Here is an 18,826-nt window from a genome sequence, read left to right on the forward strand (position 1 = left end):
CGCCAGCCACGTGGGCGAGTTTTCACCATTCCCTGGGTCTCCACCAGCCTGCCACAGCCTCCAGCCGCTCCAGCAGCCCGCCTGCGCAGTGGGAGGGCACATTGTCGCGCTTGCGCACATTGGGGAAAGCGGAGCTGGACCCCGCCCCGTCCTGCTGCTTTGCTCCTCCGCTGTGCGTACGGGGGACGTCGGGGGCGGTGCCGCAGGAGTTGCCCCTGGTAACGGGGGAGGCAGGAGGAGGAGGAGGAGGAGGAGGAGGGACTCGGCGGGAGGATGGTGAGTGTGGGCCCTGGGTCCCTCCGGAGCTGGTCGGTCACCCGCCTCCCTTCCCCAGGCCCAAGGCAGGGCACTGCGCTTAAAGACAGGAGGGAATGGATTGACGCTCAGCCTGCTGTCTGGGTCCTGGATTGGTTTCGGGGGGCGGCGGAGAGCCCCGAGTGTGGGCCCTGGAGGGAGATCTGGGCCTGGGGAGGAAGGCGGGGCTTGCAACCGGTCCAAAACTAGGGGAAGGGGCTGGAAGGGGCTGTGGAAGGGTGCGTGGTTGTCCCGGTACGGAGCCAGGGCTCCATCATTACTCTGGGGATGGGATGAGGGCGGATCCGAGGAGCTGCGGAGAGCAGCCTCTGCACGCAGGCTTAGATCTTCCCGGGGAATCGGCCTCCCCGTGTCGCAGAAAAGTGGGGTTCGCCAGTGCCCGGCCAGAAGCAGGGAGAGGGCCAGCGCTACTGCCTTTGAGGTCGCGCAGGCGGTACCAGGGGAGATGGTAGCCTAGCTCTCCTCTTCCTCGCGATGTGCGGGCCTCTGGGGGGAAGGGTGTAAATCCCAGGACACAAAGAGGTGCCGCTTGGAAGGGATGCCTAGTGGATTTTACGCCGTCTCGATGTCTGCGTGGCGGGCGCGCTTCTGCAGTCCCGAGTTATTTATTTACTGATGGTTCTGCAAGGTCTGGTTGTTGGTGATGACCAATTTCCCGTTCAATACTTAATCCATGTGGGTGGAGGCAGATTTGCTGCCCGGTCCTTAGTATTTCCTTCGGACCTGTTGCAACCTTCCTTGGCATCTGACCACACCAGAACCAAAGGCCTTAATGTCAGTTTGGAGCAGATTAAAACTGGAGGGTGGCCATTCACTTGGGGCAAGCCTTTTCTCTGTCGGACCAGATTAAAGCTTTCCCAAATTGTAAATTATGGTATGTGACATATTTGATTCTTGACACTCTGTTCCTTGTTGATTTCTCTGCAGTTAGTTGGAGGGTGTTAAAATGGAATTGAGTGGTTTTAGAACTAGTCAAAGAAAAAATTGATTTTGGAGCGTTTAGAGCAGGTTGGTTGGCTTACCAGCTGCAAGGAGCTAATACTCAAGCTTATAGTTACTTCCCTGCCCCAACTCCAGACCCTTTTTGACTTTTAGAAATGTTGAACCACTTCTTTTGACTTATGAAGTAAGAAAAAGCTAGATGTTCACAAGGAAAAAATACATGTACATTTGGTTAGATAATCCAATGAGTAAATTTTGATAGGAAAAAATTTTTGCAATTTATTTAACATTGTCAGATCTTTAAAGAAGTAAAATTATTTGATCTGAAGTTGCCAATCATATTTCAACACTTGCTACATTGCAGTTTTGTTAACCTCAGGCTAAACAGATCTTTACATGTTTGCTTTTTATTAATCGTTTATACATGAGCTGTCCATTTAAAGGCTAAGTTTTTCTCAACAAATGAGTACAAACTTAAATATTTACACAGAAAATAACTAGAATTGAAATGAAAAAGGCATGCTAAACCAAGAGAGAAAGAGATTGCATCATAAATGAGAAACAGTTGGCTAACTTTTCCCAGTTTGTTTATCAATGTAGTGGACTGTGTAATTTCATGATTGTTTAATTTATAATTACAAGTCACAATAAATTAACCACTGTCCTGTTTCCAGGTGCAGATTGACACTGTATACAACAAATTGACAGTGTATACAACACTGTTGTATATGACTGTTGTATTCAGTGATCAAGAGAGATTTTGTTTTTCTTTTTTATTTTTTTCCTACCATGAACAGTAAGAAATTAGGACAAATTATTCAGGATTCTTTATCTGATTTCCAAAATGCATTTTTTTTTTTTCTATCTCCAAAAGTGTGAGCTATTCTTAGAACTGTAAGTGGAACATGGAATTTAAACGGTCAGTGGTGTGATTAAGTGTGTCACATCTGGTATCCCATGAGCCCCCGTGGTAACTGTGCTAGTAAAGAGTGAGTCCCAGGTTTATTTATTTTTTTAGTCCTTTAGCTATGACTAATACATATTTATTCTTTTTTTAATTTGGAGAACTGCAACAAAAACCCATTATTGGTTTCTCTGAACCCCTAGAGGTTCAGCTGTCTTACCCCTGCCTTAGGATACCAAGTCCTTCGTGAAATACTAAGATGACCGTAATTTTTGTGCCTAACTAATCACTGTTATTTAATAGATGAGTCCTCCATTTAGGAATTATTTATGGAGTAATTTCTGTATATATGAACCTAGTGGTAGTTATCTAGCATGTTTAACATTTGAAGATTGTTCCCAAGATTATGTTTTCCGGTCAAAAATTGTCAGTGAAAAATATAAACACAACTACTGTTTTGAGTGCCCCCTATGTGCATGCTTTATTTACATCATCTCACTTAATCTTCATAGCATTTTTCTTGAGATATAAATACTGTTCCCATTTTCTAGATGGAACTGTGCCGGAGGTTACACATAGGGAAGTTGAATAAAAGTCTATGAAACTCTAAAGCCCATAATGTTCTTTTCATTAGGACTCTGATGAAGTGTGAACCCACTCTTCCTGAGGAGGTGCCGGTATTTTGTTCCTCAGGAAACATTGTATTTATTTAGTAGAGAGATAAGGAGAAAGAAGACAAAATTTGGGTGAGGTTCTCCCTATCAAAGCTATACGAATATGCAGATCAAAAAAAAAAAGAATGAACCTGAAATACTGTATTTTTCTCCTGCTGATTCCAAGGAAAGACAGCTCAAGTTTTCTAAATCATAAGAAAAACCAAGCTGTAAATATGATATTCTGAGCCAGAGACAAAAAAGCAGTTTTTAGCACCCCCTCCTCAGGTCATATGACCAGGATTTAAATCAATCAGCTGCCACTGGTTTTTAAATCACGTGACCCAACTTTAAATCAATCAGCTGCTTCCCTGTACCTCACGTGACTTGGCTTTGAATAGTAAGAAATGTAGAGGTATAAAAATGATGTTCTGAACAATAAATGAAAAAACAACATCTTAGAAAGTTTTTTTCTTTTCGAATGGACCATTCATTGCATACAGAATAAAGGATTCTCTTGTGGATTTCTTGAACTGTAAACACACACACACACACACACACACACACACACACACACAAAGCTATACGAATTCCTGGAAATTAATGACATCTCGCTGGGCAGCACCAGGTTTTTTTGGTGAGGTAAAAGTAAATTGAAGTCAGTTCCATTTAAGCTAGGTATGGGGAGTGCATGTACTTGACAGTTGGCTTACTAATTTTAATACTTAAATTTTAGCTGCTCCTCCCAGTCACATATATTTTCCATATACCAACATATTCCTCTCTCCCTCTCCAACACCCTAGTTTCTTTGAATGACCTAGTTTGTATCATTTTAGGTCAGTGCACCACGCCTCTGCCGGTAGTTGAGTTTAAGCTGATTTTGAGGCAAATAAAATGTCCATAGTCAACAGCATGTCTAGTCATGATTTGCCTATAGAAAAGTTTGTTCAAATGTTTTGTGGCTGAGTCAGACCACTTCTGTCCACCAGGGTGCAGATAACTTGTGTGCATGCATGCTGATAATGCACAATACACAATTAACTAAAGTTCTTGTTTCTTAAATTGCCTTTATTTAATGTCATAGGAGTACACATCCTACATAGAGATCATATCTGTTTTGCTCACCATTGTACTTGGAGCGCATTATGGGTGTTTAATATAAATGAATGAATGAATGGATGTTTTGACCAAAAATACACTAAAAATTCATTTCCTTGTATTTATATTGCAAAACTCAGCCCCAAAATAAAATTAACTTCTAATGGCTGTCTCCCTTCGTTTGACATTAACTATAGACATATATGGATAGAAGCATAGAGTAGACTTATTTTGCTCTTTTGTCCAGCCTTTTAAATCAGCTTACTTTGTACCTTTCAGGCAGAACCCTGATATCTATAAATATCCTCTTCCCTATTTAGCAAACGCTAATAATCCTGTGATCCCCTGTCCTCAGGAGTTGGGTTAATATGATGCTGTACTGTATTTGCATTTGTCTTGCCTAGACCATGCTTGAGATGCCATTTGTTATTTTGCTGGAAGAAAATATTAGCTGAACTTTGCATTTCTCTGTAATTTCATTTAAAGGTGCAACATGTGAAGTTATTGTTTCCTGATGAGGAAAATTGCTCATTGGAAATGTAGAAGTATTATTTTTTTTATACTATTAGGTTTATAAAGTTTAGTTGTAGTTAGAATGTTTTCTTTCTCATCTGTGTTTTGCTTCTCTCCTTTTAAGATGAATAGAAATTATGTTTTTTTAATCATTCAATTTCAAATATAATGAGTGTGTAAAAGCTCTCAGCCTGCAGAAAGCAGTATTTGTATATACTGATTTTTTTTTGAAAGAGACACATTAGGAAAAACCTAAAACATTTATTTTGAACCTTGAAAATATTTTATAGAAAACAGACATTCTTTCACAATGTCTACACTAGTAAATGATGCATGAGAAGAACTTTCTTTACCTGTACCATTGTTTAATGTACAAATGTGATAAATTCCAGTTGTTTTAGAATTTTATTGGAAAGGATAATGAGGACATCTAATCAGGAACTCAGGAGGAGTAGTACAATGTGTTTTGCCTGTTCTTAGCCTTTTTATATCACCAGTCCCCTAAGGATCTCAGAATTCTAATTTTAACTGTTCTGAAAGGTGGTATTATAAATGAGTGATTGCAATGTAGCTAATAGAAGCCAGGGAGATTGCTCATAAACAGAGTTTTAAAAAGGAATGGTGTCAAATAATTCAAGGCTGGAGAAGATAAAAAACAAAAGAAAAAATATGCCATAAAAAAAAAAAAGACTTGCTTAATCTTTTTTTGTTTGTTTGTTTCAAATCTATTCATTCTCTCTTCTCCAAATCTTTTGGGATAGAATTTGTCTGTCTTAAACTAAACGTTACATTTTATTGCTGACAGAAATTGAGGCATAGAGAGGTTAATGTGGTCAGTGCGGATACAGTACTAAACGTGGTAAACAAAGGGCCTCTGAAGCAGAAGGGAATTCTTATAATTATGCATATTTGCATATCATTGTCTCAACTCTTGAAAATTATTTCACAGAATTATCATTTGATCTTAGTGAACGGACTGGTTTGAGTTATTTCCTGGTGCGATGCGGATAAAAAACATAACCATTTTATATAATTCTAAGACTCAGTTTGAAGGAATTTCCACTTGGGCTGGGAGATTAGATTATATGCCCTTTAAACTCTGGGATTCTTTGATTCTTGATGTAACCATGCCTCATTGGAAAATGATTGTCAGCCTCAAGACAGAACAAGTAACTACCTTAATAAGATTTTTCTTATGTTCTTAGCTAAAAAGCAGCATGGCTTATTTCCATCCATTAAAAGAATAATAACAACAAGAAATGGAAATATTAGATTACTAGTCAAAAATACCCTGGTTAAACTTTAATGTTTTTTTGCTTCCGGAATGACCTTTCAATTCCCTAACTTCTCTGTTGTATTAGATTCTTCATCTGAAAAACATAGATAATCTATACCATGCAGCTATACTGTAAGGGTCATGTGAAAGTTAGAAGATGATAGAGTATTTTGAATGATGGAGTCTTAAACAAGAACTAAAATAAAGTCTTAAAAAGAGAGCCCAAGTACAGTTTCCTACAACGTTTTGAATAGTACCTTAGTACCTTAAAATCTTACATTAATTTGGGTGGGTAATTCTGTTTATTTCAACAGCTATCATATAATGTCTAATAAGTGCCAGGCATTGTGGGAGATGGAAGCTATCTATAGTCCTTACGCACAAGAAACTTCACTCTACTATAAAGGAGAAAAATACAAAAATCAGTTCCCTACAGTCAGATATGATGGGTGCTCTGGTAGGGTGCTCTGGTATATATATATATAAAGGGCTTCAGGAACGGGAGTTGGTTAGTAGTACATACTTCCAGGAGGTTTGGGGTGACTGCTAAGCTGGATTAATAGAAGGAGCAGGAATAAGCCAGGCTATTTATTAAGTTGCTGAATTTACTAAAGTATTTCTGCCAAAACTTATAAGCAAATGGAATAAATGACATTAAAGTGGAAAATAGTACTATAAGCTCTCCACAACCAAGAACTTTTTTCAAGGAGGAGAAGGCATTCTGATACCCAGTAATATCAAAGTCAGTGCCTCCAAAGTAATCTCTGTTCTTCATGGTTGTTCAAGGGCTTACTCTCAATTTTGCGCAAATTGAAAAGTGCACCAGACCAGGAGGTGAGAATCCTTCTCCTGGGCTTGGATAATGCTGGTAAGACCACTCTTCTGAAGCAGCTGGCATCTGAAGACATCAGCCACATCACACCTACACAGGTGAGCGCTGCCTTGCCCCCGATGCTTGTGTGACACATGGAAGATGGTAATAGCAATATGAAAGACAAAGTGGGAGATAGAGTTTTGTCCATTTGTAAGTTTTGTTACTGAGAAAAGTCTATACAATTTTAAAATAATCTCAGATTTCAAAATATATCAAGCGATTCCATTTATGTGAGATACTTAGAGTTGTCAAATTCATAGAAACAGGAGAGAGAACAGTGGTTACCCAGGGGCTAGATGGATGGCGGTGATGGTTGCACAAGAGTGAATGTGCTTAATGCTACTGAGCTGCACACTTAAAAATGGTTAAAAAGGTAAATTTTATGTTACGTATATTTTACAATAATTTTTAAAAAGAAATAATATAAATTTATATGTCTATACATAGCAAGATACAATCAGTTCCCTCTGCTCTAAGTAATTCCTTTTTAGAAATAGCTTTATCTTCTCTGATTTTGAAATTAATACATGTAGAAAAATACAGAGAAAGCATAAAGAAAAAAAAACAGAGTACTGTGAGAAAAACCACTTTTAGTGTGTATTTTTCAGACTTAATAAATACAAATATATGTCTTTTTCTTTTTTTTTTTTTTTGGCCACACCATGTGGCTTGCAGGATCTCAGTTCCCTGACCAGGGATTGAACTGGGGCCATAGCAGTGAAAGCCCAGAATCCTAACCACTAGGCCACCAGGGGACTGCCTCAATTTTTTTGATTTTTCGGTGGGGGGCTGGCGGGGGTTGGAGGCCCTCGCCACAAGGCATGCACGCGGGATCTCAGTTCCCCAACCAGGGATGGAACCTGCGCCCCCTGCAGTGGAAGCGTGGAGTCCTAACTATTGGACTGCCAGGGAAGTCCCTCAATTTTTTAAATAAAAAAACAATTACCTGTATTTTTATTTATTTTTTTTTAATTTATTTATTTTTGGCTGCGTTGGGTCTTTGTTGCTGCGCGCAGGCTTTCTCTAGTTGCGGCGAGCGGGGGCTCCTCTTCGTTGAGGTGCGCAGGCTTCTCATTGCCATGTCTTGTTGTGGAGCACGGGCTCTAGGCACATGGGCTTCAGTAGTTGTGGCACGCAGGTTCAGTAGTTGTGGTTTGCAGGCTGTAGAGCGCAGGCTCAGTAGTTGTGGCACACAGGCTTAGTTGCTCTGTGGCATGTGGGATCTTCCCAGACCAGGGCTTGAACCCATGTCCCTTGCATTGGCAGGCAGATTCTTAACCACTGCACCACCAGGGAAGCCCTACCTGTATTTTTAAATCCAGCCTCATCAACCCTCCTCTTTCGTAGAGCTAAGCAAGCAAAACACAAGGACGGTGGTGCTCCCAGCATGGATGTTGGAGACAAGTCCTGCCTGGAAGAACTCTAGTGGGTTTCTTTAGGCCTCCTTCCCTGCAGGAAATCCTGAGAGAGCTTGACCTTTGGCCAGGCCTTTGGGTTTCCTAACTAGGGGCAGCCCTGTTGGTCTTACTTTGAAGTGTTTGAGCGTTAGAGGTTTTAGCAAAATCAGAGTTATTTACCATTTTCTGTCACTGTCCTGTGATAAGAGCTTGGTGTCGGGTTTGAATGGCTGTGCTGGTGTGTGTACTTCACGACCAGCGAGTCTTACTGATTCGCAGCTCTTTGCAGAAAAGTCATTTCAACTGCTACCAAATGAGCAATTTTACAGCTTCTGAACAAATTTAATGTATGGCCTGAGGAGGAGCAAATTAAAGTAGTCTAGCCTAGAAGGGCTGAAAACACATATTAGTGTGTCAGGATTTCTGCCAGAAAAAGAAGGGCTAGGGGTTTTTTTCATATTAGTGAGAGGCTGTCTCTCTCAAGAGCACCACTAAAATGAGGACGTCCACACTGTGAGCAGGGAAATGAAATCCTAGTTATGGACCCAAAGCTCCAATTCTAACTTTCAGGCTCTGTTTGTTATGTTATAGGTGACTCTGTTATTATGTCAAGGTTTCGTATTTAGTCTTTAAAAACACACTTTTGGGCTTCCCTGGTGGCGCAGTGGTTGAGAATCTGCCTGCCAATGCAGGGGACACGGGTTCGAGCCCTGGTCTGGGAAGATCCCACATGCCGCGGAGCAACTAGGCCCGTGAGCCACAACTACTGAGCCTGCGCGTCTGGAGCCTGTGCTCCGCAACAAGAGAGGCCGCGATAGTGAGAGGCCCGCGCATCGCAATGAAGAGTGGCCCCCGCTCGCCGCAACTAGAGAAAGCCCTCGCACAGAAACGAAGACCCAACACAGCCAAAAATAAATAATAAATAAATAATAAATAAATTTTTTTAAAAAAACACACTTTTATTGTGTTTTTGTTTTATATTAGAAAAAGTGATAGATGCTCATTGTAGTAAACTTAGAATGTATAAATAGGTAAAATTGAGAAACTAGAAATCACCTATAATGCCCAGTCAGACATAACCACTGTTAACATTTGAGAATGTATCCTTTCAGGTTTTTTTCTTTGCCCATATATGGTGGGTATATTTAAAATAGAAAGTAAAAATGGCTCATACAGAGTATACTGTTTTGTATCATCTTTTTCACTTAATAACGTATCTTGAACATATTTCTACGTTGTTCTGTATGTAAATACTTATACAGTACACATCTCTAAATGTTTGCACCCATTCATTATTATTTCCTTAGAATAATTTCTTAGTAGATTTGTTGGGTCTGGTGACTTACAGACTTTTAAGGCAGCTGACACATACGGTCAAATTCTAGGATTTACACTTATTTATTCCCTCATTCCAGAAAGGATTTGTTGTTGCTGGGTCTGACATTTACTACTGTAGTTAAGAGTAGAATTTTTAAACGCATAAAAGGGGTTTTGTCAATGAGTCAGAATGAAGTGCGCTTTTACAATAAGCTTAAGCCACTTCCCTTAGGAGTTCTAAAACTTCTAATTTATTCAGTCATTGGCATTTTAGAGGAGCAGTAGTAAGCACATCCCCTGTTGTCCTCTAGTGACTGTCCTCAGTGGAAATTGGGTGGCAGTGTTCCCATACCGTTGCCCTGCGCCTTCTCCTTCTGTGTGAGGCAGTAGTGCTGGGGAGCTGCCAGAAGAGGCAAATGTTTATGGAGGCATCCCCAGACCCACTTAACTCCAGCTATTCTGGATGAAATGTCACTTCTGTGGGAGCAGGCTGTTGATTGGATTTTTCAAATCCTGATTTCATTATGTCATTCTTGCAAGAAGATTTTTTTTAAAAATCTTGCTCATAAAATGCCTTCTCTTCGAACCCCAAAGGTCTTGTTAATTTGTTTCTCTGCACAGGAACTCCCAGCTCACCCTTCTGCCTGCCCCTGATTGGCTTCCCTTCCCCAAAGTTCCACCTTGAGTCACTGTCCTGAAAATGAATACTTTCTTTTCAAGTTCATCAGAGATACCTATTAAAGAACAGTTTCAAATGCCCACTTGTTTGTTTGTTTGTTTTCATCACCACCTGTATGAGGGGTGCTACTCCAGTTACAAACCAGCCTCCCCCTTCGTGTCCTGAGTTCAGCTCCTTCCTTTTCTTGATCAATGCATATGAGGAAATTTCTTTCATTTTGAGCTGCTCTTAAAGAATCCAGTCTTCCAGATTGTAGCTCTTGCCTCTTTTTTTTTTTTTTTTGGCTGCATTGGGTCTTTGTTGCTGCACAAGGGCCTTCTCTAGTTGTGGCAAGCGGGGCCTACTCTTCGTTGCGGTGCGCAGGCTTCTCATTGGCAGTGGCTTCTCTTGTTGCGGAGCACAGGCTCAAGGCGCGTGGGCTTCAGTAGTTGTGACTCTGGGCTCTAGAGCACAGGCTCAGTAGTTGTGGCGAATGGGCTTAGTTGCTCTCCGGCATGTGGGATCTTCCCGGACCAGGGCTCGAACCCGTGTCCCCTGCATTGGCAGGTGGATTCTTAACCACTGCGCCACCAGGGAAGCCCCTTGCCTCTTTTTAAACTTAGCATTTGTTCTGTTGTGTTGAGTCTGCAGATTCAGCTTTGTTTTTTTGTTAGTTACATGTAATGTCCTGTTAAATTTCACCATGCTGAGGACTCATGGGGTGGGCGGGGGTCTGTGTTGATTACCAGAGCTGTTCTCATACCAAGTCATCCTCAGCAGTTCCATGTGTGTGTGCACTCAGCATGACATCATCAACACTGACTCCAACCTGAGTGACAGAAGCACGTGTAAATACATTTTTGTTCCCTATCAGAGCAAACTGTTTTCAGTATCATCTGTGTCACATCTGGCAGAGTACCTCAGAATTAATAAATAACATAGCTGGTAAATGTAACTTTGTCAGAAATTGATCTCAAAGCCTAGTAAAACTTGGTATTTTTTGTTTCAGGGTTTTAACATCAAAAGTGTACAATCACAAGGTTTTAAACTGAATGTATGGGACATTGGTGGACAGAGGAAAATCAGACCATATTGGAGGAATTATTTTGAAAACACTGATATTCTCGTAAGTACTCCTTCTGATGCCTCAATTCATAATCTCTTCTGCCCTGTCTTACTAACATTTACACTATAATTGTCTTTCTTGTCAATAATTCCATTGCCGTAACATTGCTCTTCATCACTATGAATCTAGAGCTAGTGGACAGATTGTGGAGCTTTGTATAATTTATATAAGATGTTTTTCTGTTGCTCAGTAACAATGTTGTGCCCACACCCACCTTGGCAAATAAAGTATTTATTAATTACCATAGTGATTTGAACAGCAGAAGAGAAGTCAGAAGATTGTGCCATTGACTCCATCAACCCAAGGAAATCAACGAATCAGGTATATCCCAAAGAGAGCAACCAAGATAGTGAAGGTCCTGGAAACCATGATGTATGAGGAATGGTTGAAAGACCTGACGATGTCCTTCCGGGAAGAGAAAATGCTTGGAACTGTCTCTAGTTGCTTCAGGCACTATCTTAGGTCTGAGAGATCAGCTTCATTGTGAATAGTTCTAGAGGACCAGGCAAGGAGCAGTCTGGGGAGTATTAGGGTTTAACTCAGAATAAGGAAGAAGTTTCCTATAATCGTAACTGTCCAGAAGTAGAAGAAGCCGCCTCAGGCTTCTGGGATCCCTTCTGCACTGGGATTCCTGGCTCAGGCAGCATTCACGCAGGCAGAGGCTGAGACTTGAGCTCCCAGCTCACTGCCAAGTTCTCTAGGACTACTGTTTTAGGATTCTTGGAGATTTTACTCTCCAGGTGCATGATTTCTCCAATACCTCGGCCTCTCAGCTCCTTCACCTCCCCTCCAGCAAGCTTGCCATCCACCCCACCTCAGCCACTCACTCATGGTCATACCGTAAAACCAGGGCCTTTCATGAACTTGGATAGGAAAAAATGTTGCATAATATTTCCGTTAACCTCTAACTGAAAGTTTGAAGTTACTTTAACTATGACCATAGACAGTAAGCTGCAAAAACACGTCGATATCTTCATTGCCAATAGAACTCACCTTGCATCTCAGACAGCTTCCCTCTCTGCTGCTGCTTCCTAGGTATCTCTTTCTACCTGCTCACTCCTATCAGCTTGCACACATCCTGTAGTTGCTCTTTTTTAAAACAAAGAACTCTTGGCTTCCTGTACATCCTCCTCTAGATACTGTCCCATTCCTCAGCCTCTCTTTACAACTCCTTAAAAGAATTTTCTGTGCTCTCTGTCTTCACTTCCTCTCCCCGCAGGCACTCGGAACCCTCCGTTCAGGCTCACCGAGAATCCACAGTGCCGGGTCCCATGTTCAGGTTTCATTACTCATCTCACTTGACCTGTCAGCACATTTAACAGAGTTGGTCGTGCTGTCCTTGAAACATTGTCTTTCCTTGGCTTCCAGAATTCCATTCTATCTTGGTTTTCCTCCTGTCTCACTGGCTACTCCTCCTCAATCTCCGTTGCTATTTTTTCCTTATCTCCCAACCTCCAAATGTTGGAGTGCCCCAGAGTTCAGGCCTGTGCTTTTCTTCTCTAAGTCGCTGCTTAGATGACCTCATCCAATTTCAAGGCGTTAATCACCACCTACATGCCGGTGAATCCCAAACTGTTATCTCCAACCTGGAACTCACTTTCATATCCAGCCAGCTGCCTATTTGACACCTGAACACCAGTGGCTAGTAAGTCCCCTCAACCTCAACATGTCCAAAACCGAATTCCTATCTTCATCCACCCCTGCCCAAATCTTCTTCTCCAGTCTTCTCAGTAAATGACAGTCCCATTCATCCAGAAGCACTGTACTCATCCTGGGCTCCTTTTCACTCCCCGCATCTTCTCCATCAGCCAATCCTGTCAATTCTACTTTCAAAATATTTCTAGAATCTGCCCACTTCTCTCCATCGCCACTGCTACCGTGCATTGATTATTACAGTATCATTCTAACTAGCCTCCTAACTTCTGCCTTGCTTCCCTCAAGTCTCTCCTCAACACTATAGCTATATTGATCCTATTAAAACATAAGCTTCCCAGCTCAGAGTTAAAGCCAAGGTTCTTACAGTGGTCCACGAAGCCCACTACCTGCTGACTCCTCTTCCAAGCCCTTCTCACCTGGTGCCAGCCACACTGGCCTCCTTGCCATTCCTGGAACACAGGCAGGCTCCCACCTCCGGGCCTTTGTCATCACTATTTCCAAGGCTAGAATTCTTTTTCCTTAGATATTCTCATGGTGTAGTCCCTCACCTCAGACATATTTTTATTTATGACCTTTCTCCCCCACTGGAATGTAAGCTACATGAATACAGGAACTTTGCTTTTCTTTTTTTTTTTTTTAACTGCTGTATCCCCAGTGCTTAGAAAAGTACCAAATAAATGAAATGTATAATTGTTATAGATGGATTCCAACATTAGGTGGAATGTGGAGTTCTATAACTTCTAAATTCCCTTCCAACTCTAAGGTTCTATGATTCTGTATCATTGTGGTCAAGTCCAGAGGCTTATTATTTCTTTGAACTGGGTGGAACATCTACTTCACAGAGGGTTTATGAGAAGTAGTGAATTTATTTATCGTGATTCTTAAATGGGGAATAATACCAAAATATAAAATTGTACTATCATCAAATCCATAAACACATGTGAGGTACCGAGATGGCCGTCACATGGGCTCATAATATTTCTGGCCCATGGTGAAGGTAAGTTCCAGTATATTCCTTGTGCCAGGTTGAAGGTTTAAATGGATGAGAACAAAAAGATGAGACACATCCATCCATCCATTTATCCATCTATTCAACCAGTTATTCTTCCAAAATGTATTATATACCTTCTAGGAGAACAGAAGAGAAATGTTGGGAAAAAAGAAAATTTTTCCCTTTAATATAGAAATTTCTTCTATAATCTCAAATAATGTGTCTGGTTTTTGAAATATAATTTTAGAAATTTTCAAATTTATGTTGAGGTCAAAAAAATAGTGTAATGAAACCCCAGATACCTACCCATCATCTGGCTTCCTTAATTTCAGCTTTGGCAATCTTGTTTCATCTCCCCTACCACCACTTTTTTTTTTTTAAGTATTTTAAAGCAAATCCAAGCCATCATATTATTTCACTCACGAATACTTGAAATGTAGAGATGAGTCTCTAAATTGTGGTATGAAACTACGTGTTAGAAAAACTGAACATTAAAAGTCTTTCAAATCCCAAAAATCAACAAGGAAAGTCCTGGAACTAATAAGTGATTACAGCAAATTTGCAGGCTATAAGGCTAATATACAAAAGCTATAGAGTCAAGCCAAATCATTATGCTATACACCTTAAACAGTGCTGTATGTCAATTATATCACAGTAAAACTGGGGGAAGAAAAGGCTATAGATTATCCTTTACTTTTTGAGTCAAGAGTTGGGAAAAAGCAGGCAATTGAGAGAAATCACAGTTCTATCTGTTCATCTGCTGGATTAGGTACTTTGAAAGAAATGTCCAAATAAGGGCTGTATAGGGACTTCCCTGGTGGTCCAGTGGGTAAGACTCCGCACTTCCAATGCAGGGGGCCCGGGTTCAATCCCTGGTTGGGGAACTAGATCTCGCATGCCACAACTAAGAAGTCCACATGCCGCAACTAGAAAAGATCCCGCATGCCACAATGAAGATCCCGCGTGCCGCAACTAAGACCCAGCACAACCTAAATAAATAAATAAATAAATTCCTTAAAAAAAAAAAAAAGAGCTGTATATAAGGACATTAATGCCTTAAGGCTCCATGAGGAGGCCTCAGAAACTTTCTGGTCTACAGATCAGGGTAATTTTAAATCATAAGCTCTAACATCTTGAGGGTAGACTGCAAGGTAGTTGTAATATGACCCTGGATTCCACACTTTCCATTAGCTGAGAGCACCTAGGAATTATTGGACAATCCAGCAAAAATCAGTTCACAGTAACCCTAGAGGAGCTTTCTCCAGCTATATTATGCTGCCAGTATCAGACAATATTTTGGATTGAGTCAAACCTTTTGTTATTTTCCAGTGCTATTTGAGACTAAACAAGTCTTGAGGAGCAGCTGAGTCCCCAGGGTTAGATTCTAAGGCCTTGGGGCTCTTAGCCCTATCTGCCCGTTTTGTAGCACCTTGGAGTGACAGTGGTGGATGGGTTACATTAGTTTGTTTGTCTGTATTTAATAGTCTTCCACTGTTGGTTGAAAAGACCTATTACACTAGACTCCACGCTGCCTAGAAGAGCAGGGTTGAGGCTTGACGCATTTCGTTGCCTGGTTAATTCTTTTCGGTTCTCTCTAGAGTGCCAAAATACAGTCTTGCTTTAGAGCAGGTGTCGACAAACTGATCCAGCCTGCCTCCTGTTATTGTGTCTCGTGAGCTAAGAATGGTTTTGACATTTTTAAATGGTTGAACAAAAAATCAAAAGAAGAATAAGATTTCATGACACATGAAAATTATATGAAATTCAAATTTCAGTGTCTGTAAATAAAGTTCTGTTGGAACACAGCCACGTCCATTTGTTTATGTATTTTTTATGGTTGCTTTTGCACTACAACAGCAAAGTTCAATAGCTGTGAAAGAGATTGTATGGGCCACAAAACCTAGAATATTTACTACCTGACCCCTTACAGAAAAAGAGTACCAACCCCCACTTTAAATTATATGTTTCTCTAGAGGTTTGAAAGAATCAGAGCAACTCCTAAAAGTGCAGTTATTCTCAGGAATGATGACACTGAGAACATGATTTCAGCTTTATTAATTTGGGGGAAGTGACTAAGAAATTAATCCCAAAAAAAAAAAAAAAAAGAAAGAAATTAATCCCGAGATATGATAGAAGGGAGGGGATAGGATGTCTTCCATTTCTCTTGTGCCAGGAAATAACAGCCTTTTGATAGATAAAAACACATCCTTTTTTTCAAGGTATATATTAATATTAATACCAAACTCCATTTACTTTATCATTATTAGTTTTGTGTTTAAACACAACATAATTTAAGGTAATTTGCCATCATTTCCGTATCCAAAGGACATCAAGTGAGATAGAGCTCAAACAGCCATCTCTTGTATTATCTCCATAATATGACTCACACTTGAGCATCAGTACTACTAGAGCACAAATAACTGAAAACCACAGGTTATCCAGAAAACTTATTTGTCAGTTTCACCCTCCTCTTAGACTTTTGCTCAAGCTATCAATAAAAAGCCACACTTTTTAGTGTCATCTCTTCTGTCTCCGTCTACCCCTCTGGTGGAGAAATACTTAAGAGCAATAAAATGGCCAAAAGGTGGCAGCAGGAGGGAGGAGGACCAGAAGCAAGAGGAGAAACAAAGAGCCTTCCATTCACATGGTGGATAATCAGTCTCCGGATAATCCAAAGCTGGCTGAACTTCCATCCAGAAAAAATCTTTTTCTCTAGGTCTTCCTCCCACAACCCAATAAAAATTTCCAAGCAGTTGCCAATGAAGGTGTGAATTGGCTCTGCTTAAAGCATCATTCTCATTCTGAGTGCCATGGATTATAAGTTTATTTTAGAATAGGTTTATGAAACTTAATTTTTGAAGATCCATAGTGTTTTAAGACCAGTCAAAAGCACTATATTTAACTTTCTTTAATACTTTCTGAGTATTTTTTATTTGATAATCTGTCTTTGGATTCATTTTTTTGCTCAGTATTATGTAGCAACCTAAATGGGAAAAGAATTTGAAAAAGAATAGATACATGTATATGTATAACTGAATCATTTTGCTGTCCATCTGAAACTAACACAACATTGTTAATCAACTATACTCCAATATAAAATAAAAAGTTACACCAAGGGGGGAAGGGGCGGGGGTGGGATGAATTGGGAGATTGGGATTGACATATATACACTATTGATACTATGTATAAAATAGATACCTAATGAGAACCTACTGTGTAGCTCAGGGAACTCTACTCAGTGCTCTGTGGTGACCTAAATGGGAAGGAAATCCAAAAAAAGAGGGGATATATGTATACATATAGCTGATTCACTTTCCTGTACAGTAGAAACTAACACAACATTGTAAAGCAACTGTACTCCAATAAAAATTAATTTAAAAAAATTAAAGTTAAAAAACTGGTTTTTGCATGACTAGATTAACACCTATGTTATTAACAAGAAAAAGAAAGGAAGAAAAAGAGGCTGTCCTTATCCTTAGCTATTGACCACAAGCAAACAGATACTTGCAGGAAGAAACTGGGCAGCGCTGGGGAGGGGGAAACCAGGAGAATCGTGTGCCACCATAGAAAAACAGATTTGTGGGATCACCAGAGACTGGTTTGTGCTTAGGACTTTTTCACTTGGCCCTTTTAATAAATGGGGCAGTTGTTTTATAGCCTTCCTCCTGGAATTATTGTACAATAATTTTGAAATTCTATAAAAGTTATGTGAGAAAAATACTAAATGATAGGAAGAATTTATGTACAGTTTAGGAAAAGCCCCCTTTTGACTCTTTTAATGAAAATGTTCCTTGTGAAATTTAATGTCAAAGCAATAAGTAGCAAGTAATTTAGCAAGTAATTAAAGTAAAAGTTAAAACTTTCTTATTGACTTTCAGCCTCTGGATTCTTTGGTATTTCAATCATCTTTCTTGTCTACTATTAAAACTATCTTTCCATTCCTAATTATTCTCTCCCAACTGTTTGTTTTTCATCATATCAAACACCAATTTCTTAACTGTATCTTTTTCTTTTATTTTTATTTTTGGCTGCGCCACGCAGCTTATGGGAGCCTAGTTCCCCGACCAGGGATTGAACCCGGGACCCGGCAGTGAAAGTGCCGAGTCCTAACCACTGGACTGCCAGGCAATTCCCATTAACTTTATCTTTAATTGTATTCTCAGCCTTGTCTCAGCCTCTTCTACATTTACCTTCTCACTCATACCCTTTGCTCCCAAGCACATTTTTTCCTGCTTTGTAATCTGAGCCCAGAATACCCTCCCAGGGATCACCTGACCCTTCTCCCCTCCCTCACATCATCTCCCACTCTTGCCTGAGTGAAGATCATCCTAATCCACTATAGACTACCAAATAGTTCTAATCCCGTCCTTTGTATTCAGGTTCACTCTTCCATTGCATTCCTTCTTTCTACATCTGTGTTTATACTATGCCTGCTACTATATAATGTGAGACCCACCAGTGGAAAACTAAGCTACCACCATGTTCTGACTTATCAGACAGTATCGAATTTTGTGTCTCTGTGGTGTGCGTTGACATTGAGTCAGAGTAATATTAACAATAACAGTAATAAGGGCACAAAAAAATACTGAGACCAAACACATCCATCCTTTCTCCTGTGATTCTCCATGAAGGAAACACAGGTGAGGAAAGGCTGGACTTGGTCCCTGGTATAATATTTAGCACTAGTGACTCTAAATTTTTTTATTTTTTTATTTTATTTTATTTTTGGCCATGCTGTGCGGCATGCGGTATCTTAGTTCCCGACCAGGGATGGAACCTGTGCCCCCTGCCCCCTGCCCCGGGCCGAGGAAGCGCGGAGTCTTAACCACTGGACCGCCAGGGAAGTCCCAGCACTAGTGACTCTAAATGAGAGTGCATTAACTTAAGCAAAGGAATTTTAATTTTTTTTTTTTTTTTCCTTTCAAAAGAGAGCAAGTTTTCAGAGTAGAACAGAATTTTAAGGGATGTAAAGGTGGGAATTCAAGATTGTTTTTCATTGTTGTTTTTCAATGATATGTTCTTTTAAAAGAGCGTTTCCATTATACCGTTAGTTTAATAACAATTCTAGTTTCTTTAAAGAAAGTTTGAAATTTTGATAATTTTTA

General features: G+C 40.2%; 1 protein-coding gene across 1 annotated transcript in view; it reads left to right on the forward strand.

The window, feature by feature from the left end:
* Positions 1 to 125: 125 nt before the first annotated feature.
* ARL3 (ADP ribosylation factor like GTPase 3) overlaps positions 126 to 18,826 on the forward strand; it is a 31,573-nt gene continuing 12,872 nt past the window's right edge. Inside the window, exons 1-3 of the mRNA XM_061193844.1 lie at positions 126 to 276; positions 6,489 to 6,632; positions 10,958 to 11,074. Of these exons, the coding sequence (XP_061049827.1) occupies positions 274 to 276; positions 6,489 to 6,632; positions 10,958 to 11,074 (264 nt within the window). The 5' untranslated portion in view covers positions 126 to 273. The remainder of the gene's footprint in view (positions 277 to 6,488; positions 6,633 to 10,957; positions 11,075 to 18,826) is intronic.

The sequence above is a fragment of the Eubalaena glacialis genome, chromosome 1 (assembly GCF_028564815.1).
Source record: "Eubalaena glacialis isolate mEubGla1 chromosome 1, mEubGla1.1.hap2.+ XY, whole genome shotgun sequence".
Classification (NCBI taxonomy): Eukaryota; Metazoa; Chordata; class Mammalia; order Artiodactyla; family Balaenidae; genus Eubalaena; species Eubalaena glacialis.